This window comes from Ptychodera flava, chromosome 18 (genome assembly GCF_041260155.1).
Source record: "Ptychodera flava strain L36383 chromosome 18, AS_Pfla_20210202, whole genome shotgun sequence".
In the NCBI taxonomy this organism is placed as follows: domain Eukaryota; kingdom Metazoa; phylum Hemichordata; class Enteropneusta; family Ptychoderidae; genus Ptychodera; species Ptychodera flava.
Window position 1 is genome coordinate 14,582,267 of NC_091945.1, and position 15,304 is coordinate 14,597,570.

At 36.8% G+C, this 15,304-nt stretch overlaps 1 protein-coding gene across 1 annotated transcript in view; it reads left to right on the forward strand.

Moving 5' to 3' along the window:
- The window catches only part of LOC139117621 (neurogenic locus Notch protein-like), a 62,030-nt gene that overhangs the window by 31,478 nt on the left and 15,248 nt on the right, over positions 1-15,304 (forward strand). The window contains exons 11-33 of the mRNA XM_070680863.1: positions 327-440; positions 785-898; positions 1,653-1,766; positions 2,112-2,225; positions 2,975-3,088; positions 3,435-3,548; positions 4,302-4,415; positions 4,762-4,875; positions 5,632-5,736; positions 6,091-6,204; positions 6,958-7,071; positions 7,417-7,530; positions 8,285-8,398; positions 8,743-8,856; positions 9,611-9,724; positions 10,070-10,183; positions 10,939-11,052; positions 11,400-11,513; positions 12,267-12,380; positions 12,724-12,837; positions 13,591-13,704; positions 14,050-14,163; positions 14,918-15,031. Of these exons, the coding sequence (XP_070536964.1) occupies positions 327-440; positions 785-898; positions 1,653-1,766; positions 2,112-2,225; positions 2,975-3,088; positions 3,435-3,548; positions 4,302-4,415; positions 4,762-4,875; positions 5,632-5,736; positions 6,091-6,204; positions 6,958-7,071; positions 7,417-7,530; positions 8,285-8,398; positions 8,743-8,856; positions 9,611-9,724; positions 10,070-10,183; positions 10,939-11,052; positions 11,400-11,513; positions 12,267-12,380; positions 12,724-12,837; positions 13,591-13,704; positions 14,050-14,163; positions 14,918-15,031 (2,613 nt within the window). The remainder of the gene's footprint in view (positions 1-326; positions 441-784; positions 899-1,652; positions 1,767-2,111; positions 2,226-2,974; positions 3,089-3,434; positions 3,549-4,301; positions 4,416-4,761; positions 4,876-5,631; positions 5,737-6,090; positions 6,205-6,957; positions 7,072-7,416; positions 7,531-8,284; positions 8,399-8,742; positions 8,857-9,610; positions 9,725-10,069; positions 10,184-10,938; positions 11,053-11,399; positions 11,514-12,266; positions 12,381-12,723; positions 12,838-13,590; positions 13,705-14,049; positions 14,164-14,917; positions 15,032-15,304) is intronic.

Below are 15,304 nucleotides of genomic sequence, written 5' to 3' on the forward strand. Positions count from 1 at the left end.
TGTTTACACCTATGAGATTTCCTTTGTCACGTGAACGCGAAATTGAATCCTGAATTACATAAATAAAAAGGGAAGCCCTCGAATAAATGATTCGTTTCGCATATTGACGGTTACTTTAAAAGGAATCAAATCTAGCTTCTGTTTGAGGACCTTTCTTTTTACATATTTTGCCCGTATTGGACATGTGTAAGTTTCAGAAGTACACAAATGTATACATTTTTCTCGTATGATACAATGTTTATGTGATTATTGACACGAGCGGCGCTATTACACATTTCCATCTAGTCGTTCACTGCATGTTTTGTTGTCTTTTTGACTCCATGTAGATATTGATGAATGTGAAAGTAATCCCTGTCAGAATGGTGCAACATGCATGAATGAAGTCAATCAATACAGCTGCACGTGTGCTGATGGCTACCAAGGAACCAATTGTGAAGCAGGTGAAATTTTGACCATGCGTACAGCAATTAGATGAGATTTCCTTTAGTCACGTGAACGCGAGAGTGAATCCTGAATTACAAAAAAGGAAGCCCTCTAATAAATGAATTCCTATCGCATATTGACGGTCACTTTAAAAGAACCAAATCTAGCTTCTATTTGTGGACCTTTATTCTTTTTTGAGATTTTGCCCGCGTCGCACATGTGTAAGTTTCACAAGTACACAAATGTATGTATTTTTCTCATGTGATACAATGTTTACGTGCTTGTTGACACAAGCGGCGCTATTACACATTTCCATCTAGTAATTCACTGCATTTTTGGTTGTCTTTTTGACTCCATGTAGATATCGATGAATGTGTAAGTAATCCCTGTCAGAATGGTGCAACATGCATGAATGAAGTCAATCAATACAGCTGCACGTGTGCTGATGGCTACCAAGGCACCAATTGTGAAACAGGTAGAACTTTAACCATTAGTGCAGCAAACAGATTTCCTTAGTCAACAGACTCTATCTTGTTAAAGTGCCTCCACACTAGATTTTGTTTTTACTAATACAAAATCAGAAAAAAATGTAACTAAATTCACATCGCACTTTGACTCTCAGTTAAAAATGAACAAACAAACTTCAATTTGAGGACTTTAAGAATGTTTTGTTTCCATTTTTACTCACGAGCGCGGAGTTCTACACATATATGTTTCTTCATGTTTTGCAAACGCTTGTAGATTTTCTATCCTATATTTTACTGCATATTTTGTTTTTCCAACGAATGTGCAAGTAATCCAAGTCAGAATGGTGCAACATGCATGAATGAAGTCAACCAACATGCCTGCACGTGTGCTGATGGCTACACATGAACAAATTATAAAACTGGTGAATGTTCATCAATGCTTACACCTATGAGATTTACTTTGTCACGTGAACGCGAAATTGAATCCTGAATTATATAAATAAAAAGTGAAGCCCTCGAATAAATGATTCGTTTCGCATATTGACGGTTACTTTAAAGGAATCAAATCTAGCTTCTGTTTGAGGACCTTTCTTTTTACATATTTTGCCCGTATTGGACATGTGTAAGTTTCAGAAGTACACAAATGTATACATTTTTCTCGTATGATACAATGTTTATGTGATTATTGACACGAGCGGCGCTATTACACATTTCCATCTAGTCGTTCACTGCATGTTTTGTTGTCTTTTTGACTCCATGTAGATATTGATGAATGTGAAAGTAATCCCTGTCAGAATGGTGCAACATGCATGAATGAAGTCAATCAATACAGCTGCACGTGTGCTGATGGCTACCAAGGAACCAATTGTGAAGCGGGTGAAATTTGACCATGCGTACAGCAATTAGATGAGATTTCCTTTAGTCACGTGAACGCGAAAGTGAATCCTGAATTACAAAAAAAGGGAAGCCCTCTAATAAATGAATTCCTATCGCATATTGACGGTCACTTTAAAAGAACCAAATCTAGCTTCTATTTGTGGACCTTTATTCTTTTTTGAGATTTTGCCCGCGTCGCACATGTGTAAGTTTCACAAGTACACAAATGTATGTATTTTTCTCATGTGATACAATGTTTACGTGCTTGTTGACACAAGCGGCGCTATTACACATTTCCATCTAGTAATTCACTGCATTTTTGGTTGTCTTTTTGACTCCATGTAGATATCGATGAATGTGTAAGTAATCCCTGTCAGAATGGTGCAACATGCATGAATGAAGTCAATCAATACAGCTGCACGTGTGCTGATGGCTACCAAGGCACCAATTGTGAAACAGGTAGAACTTTAACCATTAGTGCAGCAAACAGATTTCCTTAGTCAACAGACTCTATCTTGTTAAAGTGCCTCCACACTAGATTTTGTTTTTACTAATACAAAATCAGAAAAAAATGTAACTAAATTCACATCGCACTTTGACTCTCAGTTAAAAATGAACAAACAAACTTCAATTTGAGGACTTTAAGAATGTTTTGTTTCCATTTTTACTCACGAGCGCGGAGTTCTACACATATATGTTTCTTCATGTTTTGCAAACGCTTGTAGATTTTCTATCCTATATTTACTGCATATTTGTTTTCCAACGAATGTGCAAGTAATCCAAGTCAGAATGGTGCAACATGCATGAATGAAGTCAACCAACATGCCTGCACGTGTGCTGATGGCTACACATGAACAAATTATAAAACTGGTGAATGTTTATCAATGCTTACACCTATGAGATTTCCTTTGTCACGTGAACGCGAAATTGAATCCTGAATTACATAAATAAAAAGGGAAGCCCTCGAATAAATGATTCGTTTCGCATATTGACGGTCACTTTAAAGGAATCAAATCTAGCTTCTGTTTGAGGACCTTTCTTTTTACATATTTTGCCCGTATTGGACATGTGTAAGTTTCAGAAGTACACAAATGTATACATTTTTCTCGTATGATACAATGTTTATGTGATTATTGACACGAGCGGCGCTATTACACATTTCCATCTAGTCGTTCACTGCATGTTTTGTGTCTTTTGACTCCATGTAGATATTGATGAATGTGAAAGTAATCCCTGTCAGAATGGTGCAACATGCATGAATGAAGTCAATCAATACAGCTGCACGTGTGCTGATGGCTACCAAGGAACCAATTGTGAAGCAGGTGAAATTTTGACCATGCGTACAGCAATTAGATGAGATTTCCTTTAGTCACGTGAACGCGAAAGTGAATCCTGAATTACAAAAAAAGGGAAGCCCTCTAATAAATGAATTCCTATCGCATATTGACGGTCACTTTAAAAGAACCAAATCTAGCTTCTATTTGTGGACCTTTATTCTTTTTTGAGATTTTGCCCGCGTCGCACATGTGTAAGTTTCACAAGTACACAAATGTATGTATTTTTCTCATGTGATACAATGTTTACGTGCTTGTTGACACAAGCGGCGCTATTACACATTTCCATCTAGTAATTCACTGCATTTTTGGTTGTCTTTTTGACTCCATGTAGATATCGATGAATGTGTAAGTAATCCCTGTCAGAATGGTGCAACATGCATGAATGAAGTCAATCAATACAGCTGCACGTGTGCTGATGGCTACCAAGGCACCAATTGTGAAACAGGTAGAACTTTAACCATTAGTGCAGCAAACAGATTTCCTTAGTCAACAGACTCTATCTTGTTAAAGTGCCTCCACACTAGATTTTGTTTTTACTAATACAAAATCAGAAAAAAATGTAACTAAATTCACATCGCACTTTGACTCTCAGTTAAAAATGAACAAACAAACTTCAATTTGAGGACTTTAAGAATGTTTTGTTTCCATTTTTACTCACGAGCGCGGAGTTCTACACATATATGTTTCTTCATGTTTTGCAAACGCTTGTAGATTTTCTATCCTATATTTTACTGCATATTTTGTTTTTCCAACGAATGTGCAAGTAATCCAAGTCAGAATGGTGCAACATGCATGAATGAAGTCAACCAACATGCCTGCACGTGTGCTGATGGCTACACATGAACAATTATAAAACTGGTGAATGTTCATCAATGCTTACACCTATGAGATTTCCTTTGTCACGTGAACGCGAAATTGAATCCTGAATTACATAAATAAAAAGGGAAGCCCTCGAATAAATGATTCGTTTCGCATATTGACGGTTACTTTAAAAGGAATCAAATCTAGCTTCTGTTTGAGGACCTTTCTTTTTACATATTTTGCCCGTATTGGACATGTGTAAGTTTCAGAAGTACACAAATGTATACATTTTTCTCGTATGATACAATGTTTATGTGATTATTGACACGAGCGGCGCTATTACACATTTCCATCTAGTCGTTCACTGCATGTTTGTTGTCTTTTTGACTCCATGTAGATATTGATGAATGTGAAAGTAATCCCTGTCAGAATGGTGCAACATGCATGAATGAAGTCAATCAATACAGCTGCACGTGTGCTGATGGCTACCAAGGAACCAATTGTGAAGCAGGTGAAATTTTGACCATGCGTACAGCAATTAGATGAGATTTCCTTTAGTCACGTGAACGCGAGAGTGAATCCTGAATTACAAAAAAAGGAAAGCCCTCTAATAAATGAATTCCTATCGCATATTGACGGTCACTTTAAAAGAACCAAATCTAGCTTCTATTTGTGGACCTTTATTCTTTTTTGAGATTTTGCCCGCGTCGCACATGTGTAAGTTTCACAAGTACACAAATGTATGTATTTTTCTCATGTGATACAATGTTTACGTGCTTGTTGACACAAGCGGCGCTATTACACATTTCCATCTAGTAATTCACTGCATTTTTGGTTGTCTTTTTGACTCCATGTAGATATCGATGAATGTGTAAGTAATCCCTGTCAGAATGGTGCAACATGCATGAATGAAGTCAATCAATACAGCTGCACGTGTGCTGATGGCTACCAAGGCACCAATTGTGAAACAGGTAGAACTTTAACCATTAGTGCAGCAAACAGATTTCCTTAGTCAACAGACTCTATCTTGTTAAAGTGCCTCCACACTAGATTTTGTTTTTACTAATACAAAATCAGAAAAAAATGTAACTAAATTCACATCGCACTTTGACTCTCAGTTAAAAATGAACAAACAAACTTCAATTTGAGGACTTTAAGAATGTTTTGTTTCCATTTTTACTCACGAGCGCGGAGTTCTACACATATATGTTTCTTCATGTTTTGCAAACGCTTGTAGATTTTCTATCCTATATTTTACTGCATATTTTGTTTTTCCAACGAATGTGCAAGTAATCCAAGTCAGAATGGTGCAACATGCATGAATGAAGTCAACCAACATGCCTGCACGTGTGCTGATGGCTACACATGAACAAATTATAAAACTGGTGAATGTTCATCAATGCTTACACCTATGAGATTTACTTTGTCACGTGAACGCGAAATTGAATCCTGAATTATATAAATAAAAAGTGAAGCCCTCGAATAAATGATTCGTTTCGCATATTGACGGTTACTTTAAAAGGAATCAAATCTAGCTTCTGTTTGAGGACCTTTCTTTTTACATATTTTGCCCGTATTGGACATGTGTAAGTTTCAGAAGTACACAAATGTATACATTTTTCTCGTATGATACAATGTTTATGTGATTATTGACACGAGCGGCGCTATTACACATTTCCATCTAGTCGTTCACTGCATGTTTTGTTGTTCTTTTTGACTCCATGTAGATATTGATGAATGTGAAAGTAATCCCTGTCAGAATGGTGCAACATGCATGAATGAAGTCAATCAATACAGCTGCACGTGTGCTGATGGCTACCAAGGAACCAATTGTGAAGCAGGGTGAAATTTTGACCATGCGTACAGCAATTAGATGAGATTTCCTTTAGTCACGTGAACGCGAAAGTGAATCCTGAATTACAAAAAAAGGAAAGCCCTCTAATAAATGAATTCCTATCGCATATTGACGGTCACTTTAAAAGAACCAAATCTAGCTTCTATTTGTGGACCTTTATTCTTTTTGAGATTTTGCCCGCGTCGCACATGTGTAAGTTTCACAAGTACACAAATGTATGTATTTTTCTCATGTGATACAATGTTTACGTGCTTGTTGACACAAGCGGCGCTATTACACATTTCCATCTAGTAATTCACTGCATTTTGGTTGTCTTTTTGACTCCATGTAGATATCGATGAATGTGTAAGTAATCCCTGTCAGAATGGTGCAACATGCATGAATGAAGTCAATCAATACAGCTGCACGTGTGCTGATGGCTACCAAGGCACCAATTGTGAAACAGGTAGAACTTTAACCATTAGTGCAGCAAACAGATTTCCTTAGTCAACAGACTCTATCTTGTTAAAGTGCCTCCACACTAGATTTTGTTTTTACTAATACAAAATCAGAAAAAAATGTAACTAAATTCACATCGCACTTTGACTCTCAGTTAAAAATGAACAAACAAACTTCAATTTGAGGACTTTAAGAATGTTTTGTTTCCATTTTTACTCACGAGCGCGGAGTTCTACACATATATGTTTCTTCATGTTTTGCAAACGCTTGTAGATTTTCTATCCTATATTTTACTGCATATTTTGTTTTTCCAACGAATGTGCAAGTAATCCAAGTCAGAATGGTGCAACATGCATGAATGAAGTCAACCAACATGCCTGCACGTGTGCTGATGGCTACACATGAACAAATTATAAAACTGGTGAATGTTCATCAATGCTTACACCTATGAGATTTCCTTTGTCACGTGAACGCGAAATTGAATCCTGAATTACATAAATAAAAAGGGAAGCCCTCGAATAAATGATTCGTTTCGCATATTGACGGTTACTTTAAAAGGAATCAAATCTAGCTTCTGTTGAGGACCTTTCTTTTTACATATTTTGCCCGTATTGGACATGTGTAAGTTCAGAAGTACACAAATGTATACATTTTTCTCGTATGATACAATGTTTATGTGATTATTGACACGAGCGGCGCTATTACACATTTCCATCTAGTCGTTCACTGCATGTTTTGTTGTCTTTTTGACTCCATGTAGATATTGATGAATGTGAAAGTAATCCCTGTCAGAATGGTGCAACATGCATGAATGAAGTCAATCAATACAGCTGCACGTGTGCTGATGGCTACCAAGGAACCAATTGTGAAGCAGGTGAAATTTTGACCATGCGTACAGCAATTAGATGAGATTTCCTTTAGTCACGTGAACGCGAGAGTGAATCCTGAATTACAAAAAAAGGAAAGCCCTCTAATAAATGAATTCCTATCGCATATTGACGGTCACTTTAAAAGAACCAAATCTAGCTTCTATTTGTGGACCTTTATTCTTTTTGAGATTTTGCCCGCGTCGCACATGTGTAAGTTTCACAAGTACACAAATGTATGTATTTTTCTCATGTGATACAATGTTTACGTGCTTGTTGACACAAGCGGCGCTATTACACATTTCCATCTAGTAATTCACTGCATTTTTGGTTGTCTTTTTGACTCCATGTAGATATCGATGAATGTGTAAGTAATCCCTGTCAGAATGGTGCAACATGCATGAATGAAGTCAATCAATACAGCTGCACGTGTGCTGATGGCTACCAAGGCACCAATTGTGAAACAGGTAGAACTTTAACCATTAGTGCAGCAAACAGATTTCCTTAGTCAACAGACTCTATCTTGTTAAAGTGCCTCCACACTAGATTTTGTTTTTACTAATACAAAATCAGAAAAAAATGTAACTAAATTCACATCGCACTTTGACTCTCAGTTAAAAATGAACAAACAAACTTCAATTTGAGGACTTTAAGAATGTTTTGTTTCCATTTTTACTCACGAGCGCGGATTTCTACACATATATGTTTCTTCATGTTTTGCAAACGCTTGTAGATTTTCTATCCTATATTTTACTGCATATTTTGTTTTTCCAACGAATGTGCAAGTAATCCAAGTCAGAATGGTGCAACATGCATGAATGAAGTCAACCAACATGCTGCACGTGTGCTGATGGCTACACATGAACAAATTATAAAACTGGTGAATGTTCATCAATGTTTACACCTATGAGATTTCCTTTGTCACGTGAACGCGAAATTGAATCCTGAATTACATAAATAAAAAGGGAAGCCCTCGAATAAATGATTCGTTTCGCATATTGACGGTTACTTTAAAAGGAATCAAATCTAGCTTCTGTTTGAGGACCTTTCTTTTTACATATTTTGCCCGTATTGGACATGTGTAAGTTTCAGAAGTACACAAATGTATACATTTTTCTCGTATGATACAATGTTTATGTGATTATTGACACGAGCGGCGCTATTACACATTTCCATCTAGTCGTTCACTGCATGTTTTGTTGTCTTTTTGACTCCATGTAGATATTGATGAATGTGAAAGTAATCCCTGTCAGAATGGTGCAACATGCATGAATGAAGTCAATCAATACAGCTGCACGTGTGCTGATGGCTACCAAGGAACCAATTGTGAAGCAGGTGAAATTTTGACCATGCGTACAGCAATTAGATGAGATTTCCTTTAGTCACGTGAACGCGAGAGTGAATCCTGAATTACAAAAAAAGGAAAGCCCTCTAATAAATGAATTCCTATCGCATATTGACGGTCACTTTAAAAGAACCAAATCTAGCTTCTATTTGTGGACCTTTATTCTTTTTGAGATTTTGCCCGCGTCGCACATGTGTAAGTTTCACAAGTACACAAATGTATGTATTTTCTCATGTGATACAATGTTTACGTGCTTGTTGACACAAGCGGCGCTATTACACATTTCCATCTAGTAATTCACTGCATTTTTGGTTGTCTTTTTGACTCCATGTAGATATCGATGAATGTGTAAGTAATCCCTGTCAGAATGGTGCAACATGCATGAATGAAGTCAATCAATACAGCTGCACGTGTGCTGATGGCTACCAAGGCACCAATTGTGAAACAGGTAGAACTTTAACCATTAGTGCAGCAAACAGATTTCCTTAGTCAACAGACTCTATCTTGTTAAAGTGCCTCCACACTAGATTTTGTTTTTACTAATACAAAATCAGAAAAAAATGTAACTAAATTCACATCGCACTTTGACTCTCAGTTAAAAATGAACAAACAAACTTCAATTTGAGGACTTTAAGAATGTTTTGTTTCCATTTTTACTCACGAGCGCGGAGTTCTACACATATATGTTTCTTCATGTTTTGCAAACGCTTGTAGATTTTCTATCCTATATTTTACTGCATATTTTGTTTTTCCAACGAATGTGCAAGTAATCCAAGTCAGAATGGTGCAACATGCATGAATGAAGTCAACCAACATGCCTGCACGTGTGCTGATGGCTACACATGAACAAATTATAAAACTGGTGAATGTCATCAATGCTTACACCTATGAGATTTACTTTGTCACGTGAACGCGAAATTGAATCCTGAATTATATAAATAAAAAGTGAAGCCCTCGAATAAATGATTCGTTTCGCATATTGACGGTTACTTTTAAAGGAATCAAATCTAGCTTCTGTTTGAGGACCTTTCTTTTTACATATTTTGCCCGTATTGGACATGTGTAAGTTTCAGAAGTACACAAATGTATACATTTTTCTCGTATGATACAATGTTTATGTGATTATTGACACGAGCGGCGCTATTACACATTTCCATCTAGTCGTTCACTGCATGTTTTGTTGTCTTTTTGACTCCATGTAGATATTGATGAATGTGAAAGTAATCCCTGTCAGAATGGTGCAACATGCATGAATGAAGTCAATCAATACAGCTGCACGTGTGCTGATGGCTACCAAGGAACCAATTGTGAAGCGGGTGAAATTTTGACCATGCGTACAGCAATTAGATGAGATTTCCTTTAGTCACGTGAACGCGAAAGTGAATCCTGAATTACAAAAAAAGGGAAGCCCTCTAATAAATGAATTCCTATCGCATATTGACGGTCACTTTAAAAGAACCAAATCTAGCTTCTATTTGTGGACCTTTATTCTTTTTTGAGATTTTGCCCGCGTCGCACATGTGTAAGTTTCACAAGTACACAAATGTATGTATTTTCTCATGTGATACAATGTTTACGTGCTTGTTGACACAAGCGGCGCTATTACACATTTCCATCTAGTAATTCACTGCATTTTTGGTTGTCTTTTTGACTCCATGTAGATATCGATGAATGTGTAAGTAATCCCTGTCAGAATGGTGCAACATGCATGAATGAAGTCAATCAATACAGCTGCACGTGTGCTGATGGCTACCAAGGCACCAATTGTGAAACAGGTAGAACTTTAACCATTAGTGCAGCAAACAGATTTCCTTAGTCAACAGACTCTATCTTGTTAAAGTGCCTCCACACTAGATTTTGTTTTTACTAATACAAAATCAGAAAAAAATGTAACTAAATTCACATCGCACTTTGACTCTCAGTTAAAAATGAACAAACAAACTTCAATTTGAGGACTTTAAGAATGTTTTGTTTCCATTTTTACTCACGAGCGCGGAGTTCTACACATATATGTTTCTTCATGTTTTGCAAACGCTTGTAGATTTTCTATCCTATATTTTACTGCATATTTTGTTTTTCCAACGAATGTGCAAGTAATCCAAGTCAGAATGGTGCAACATGCATGAATGAAGTCAACCAACATGCCTGCACGTGTGCTGATGGCTACACATGAACAAATTATAAAACTGGTGAATGTTTATCAATGCTTACACCTATGAGATTTCCTTTGTCACGTGAACGCGAAATTGAATCCTGAATTACATAAATAAAAAGGGAAGCCCTCGAATAAATGATTCGTTTCGCATATTGACGGTCACTTTAAAAGGAATCAAATCTAGCTTCTGTTTGAGGACCTTTCTTTTTACATATTTTGCCCGTATTGGACATGTGTAAGTTTCAGAAGTACACAAATGTATACATTTTTCTCGTATGATACAATGTTTATGTGATTATTGACACGAGCGGCGCTATTACACATTTCCATCTAGTCGTTCACTGCATGTTTTGTTGTCTTTTTGACTCCATGTAGATATTGATGAATGTGAAAGTAATCCCTGTCAGAATGGTGCAACATGCATGAATGAAGTCAATCAATACAGCTGCACGTGTGCTGATGGCTACCAAGGAACCAATTGTGAAGCAGGTGAAATTTTGACCATGCGTACAGCAATTAGATGAGATTTCCTTTAGTCACGTGAACGCGAAAGTGAATCCTGAATTACAAAAAAAGAAGGAAGCCCTCTAATAAATGAATTCCTATCGCATATTGACGGTCACTTTAAAAGAACCAAATCTAGCTTCTATTTGTGGACCTTTATTCTTTTTTGAGATTTTGCCCGCGTCGCACATGTGTAAGTTTCACAAGTACACAAATGTATGTATTTTTCTCATGTGATACAATGTTTACGTGCTTGTTGACACAAGCGGCGCTATTACACATTTCCATCTAGTAATTCACTGCATTTTTGGTTGTCTTTTGACTCCATGTAGATATCGATGAATGTGTAAGTAATCCCTGTCAGAATGGTGCAACATGCATGAATGAAGTCAATCAATACAGCTGCACGTGTGCTGATGGCTACCAAGGCACCAATTGTGAAACAGGTAGAACTTTAACCATTAGTGCAGCAAACAGATTTCCTTAGTCAACAGACTCTATCTTGTTAAAGTGCCTCCACACTAGATTTTGTTTTTACTAATACAAAATCAGAAAAAAATGTAACTAAATTCACATCGCACTTTGACTCTCAGTTAAAATGAACAAACAAACTTCAATTTGAGGACTTTAAGAATGTTTTGTTTCCATTTTTACTCACGAGCGCGGAGTTCTACACATATATGTTTCTTCATGTTTTGCAAACGCTTGTAGATTTTCTATCCTATATTTTACTGCATATTTTGTTTTTCCAACGAATGTGCAAGTAATCCAAGTCAGAATGGTGCAACATGCATGAATGAAGTCAACCAACATGCCTGCACGTGTGCTGATGGCTACACATGAACAAATTATAAAACTGGTGAATGTTCATCAATGTTTACACCTATGAGATTTCCTTTGTCACGTGAACGCGAAATTGAATCCTGAATTACATAAATAAAAAGGGAAGCCCTCGAATAAATGATTCGTTTCGCATATTGACGGTTACTTTAAAAGGAATCAAATCTAGCTTCTGTTTGAGGACCTTTCTTTTACATATTTTGCCCGTATTGGACATGTGTAAGTTTCAGAAGTACACAAATGTATACATTTTTCTCGTATGATACAATGTTTATGTGATTATTGACACGAGCGGCGCTATTACACATTTCCATCTAGTCGTTCACTGCATGTTTTGTTGTCTTTTTGACTCCATGTAGATATTGATGAATGTGAAAGTAATCCCTGTCAGAATGGTGCAACATGCATGAATGAAGTCAATCAATACAGCTGCACGTGTGCTGATGGCTACCAAGGAACCAATTGTGAAGCAGGTGAAATTTTGACCATGCGTACAGCAATTAGATGAGATTTCCTTTAGTCACGTGAACGCGAGAGTGAATCCTGAATTACAAAAAAAGGAAAGCCCTCTAATAAATGAATTCCTATCGCATATTGACGGTCACTTTAAAAGAACCAAATCTAGCTTCTATTTGTGGACCTTTATTCTTTTTGAGATTTTGCCCGCGTCGCACATGTGTAAGTTTCACAAGTACACAAATGTATGTATTTTTCTCATGTGATACAATGTTTACGTGCTTGTTGACACAAGCGGCGCTATTACACATTTCCATCTAGTAATTCACTGCATTTTGGTTGTCTTTTGACTCCATGTAGATATCGATGAATGTGTAAGTAATCCCTGTCAGAATGGTGCAACATGCATGAATGAAGTCAATCAATACAGCTGCACGTGTGCTGATGGCTACCAAGGCACCAATTGTGAAACAGGTAGAACTTTAACCATTAGTGCAGCAAAAGATTTCCTTAGTCAACAGACTCTATCTTGTTAAAGTGCCTCCACACTAGATTTTGTTTTTACTAATACAAAATCAGAAAAAAATGTAACTAAATTCACATCGCACTTTGACTCTCAGTTAAAAATGAACAAACAAACTTCAATTTGAGGACTTTAAGAATGTTTTGTTTCCATTTTTACTCACGAGCGCGGAGTTCTACACATATATGTTTCTTCATGTTTTGCAAACGCTTGTAGATTTTCTATCCTATATTTTACTGCATATTTTGTTTTTCCAACGAATGTGCAAGTAATCCAAGTCAGAATGGTGCAACATGCATGAATGAAGTCAACCAACATGCCTGCACGTGTGCTGATGGCTACACATGAACAAATTATAAAACTGGTGAATGTTCATCAATGCTTACACCTATGAGATTACTTTGTCACGTGAACGCGAAATTGAATCCTGAATTACATAAATAAAAAGGGAAGCCCTCGAATAAATGATTCGTTTCGCATATTGACGGTTACTTTAAAAGGAATCAAATCTAGCTTCTGTTTGAGGACCTTTCTTTTTACATATTTTGCCCGTATTGGACATGTGTAAGTTTCAGAAGTACACAAATGTATACATTTTTCTCGTATGATACAATGTTTATGTGATTATTGACACGAGCGGCGCTATTACACATTTCCATCTAGTCGTTCACTGCATGTTTTGTTGTCTTTTTGACTCCATGTAGATATTGATGAATGTGAAAGTAATCCCTGTCAGAATGGTGCAACATGCATGAATGAAGTCAATCAATACAGCTGCACGTGTGCTGATGGCTACCAAGGAACCAATTGTGAAGCGGGTGAAATTTTGACCATGCGTACAGCAATTAGATGAGATTTCCTTTAGTCACGTGAACGCGAAAGTGAATCCTGAATTACAAAAAAAGGGAAGCCCTCTAATAAATGAATTCCTATCGCATATTGACGGTCACTTTAAAAGAACCAAATCTAGCTTCTATTGTGGACCTTTATTCTTTTTTGAGATTTTGCCCGCGTCGCACATGTGTAAGTTTCACAAGTACACAAATGTATGTATTTTTCTCATGTGATACAATGTTTACGTGCTTGTTGACACAAGCGGCGCTATTACACATTTCCATCTAGTAATTCACTGCATTTTTGGTTGTCTTTTTGACTCCATGTAGATATCGATGAATGTGTAAGTAATCCCTGTCAGAATGGTGCAACATGCATGAATGAAGTCAATCAATACAGCTGCACGTGTGCTGATGGCTACCAAGGCACCAATTGTGAAACAGGTAGAACTTTAACCATTAGTGCAGCAAACAGATTTCCTTAGTCAACAGACTCTATCTTGTTAAAGTGCCTCCACACTAGATTTGTTTTTACTAATACAAAATCAGAAAAAAATGTAACTAAATTCACATCGCACTTTGACTCTCAGTTAAAAATGAACAAACAAACTTCAATTGTGAGGACTTTAAGAATGTTTTGTTTCCATTTTTACTCACGAGCGCGGAGTTCTACACATATATGTTTCTTCATGTTTGCAAACGCTTGTAGATTTTCTATCCTATATTTTACTGCATATTTTGTTTTTCCAACGAATGTGCAAGTAATCCAAGTCAGAATGGTGCAACATGCATGAATGAAGTCAACCAACATGCCTGCACGTGTGCTGATGGCTACACATGAACAAATTATAAAACTGGTGAATGTTCATCAATGCTTACACCTATGAGATTTCCTTTGTCACGTGAACGCGAAATTGAATCCTGAATTACATAAATAAAAAGGGAAGCCCTCGAATAAATGATTCGTTTCGCATATTGACGGTTACTTTAAAAGGAATCAAATCTAGCTTCTGTTTGAGGACCTTTCTTTTACATATTTTGCCCGTATTGGACATGTGTAAGTTTCAGAAGTACACAAATGTATACATTTTTCTTGTATGATACAATGTGTTATGTGATTATTGACACGAGCGGCGCTATTACACATTTCCATCTAGTCGTTCACTGCATGTTTTGTTGTCTTTTTGACTCCATGTAGATATTGATGAATGTGAAAGTAATCCCTGTCAGAATGGTGCAACATGCATGAATGAAGTCAATCAATACAGCTGCACGTGTGCTGATGGCTACCAAGGAACCAATTGTGAAGCAGGTGAAATTTTGACCATGCGTACAGCAATTAGATGAGATTTCCTTTAGTCACGTGAACGCGAAAGTGAATCCTGAATTACAAAAAAAGGGAAGCCCTCTAATAATGAATTCCTATCGCATATTGACGGTCACTTTAAAAGAACCAAATCTAGCTTCTATTTGTGGACCTTTATTCTTTTTTGAGATTTTGCCCGCGTCGCACATGTGTAAGTTTCACAAGTACACAAATGTATGTATTTTTCTCATGTGATACAATGTTTACGTGCTTGTTGAC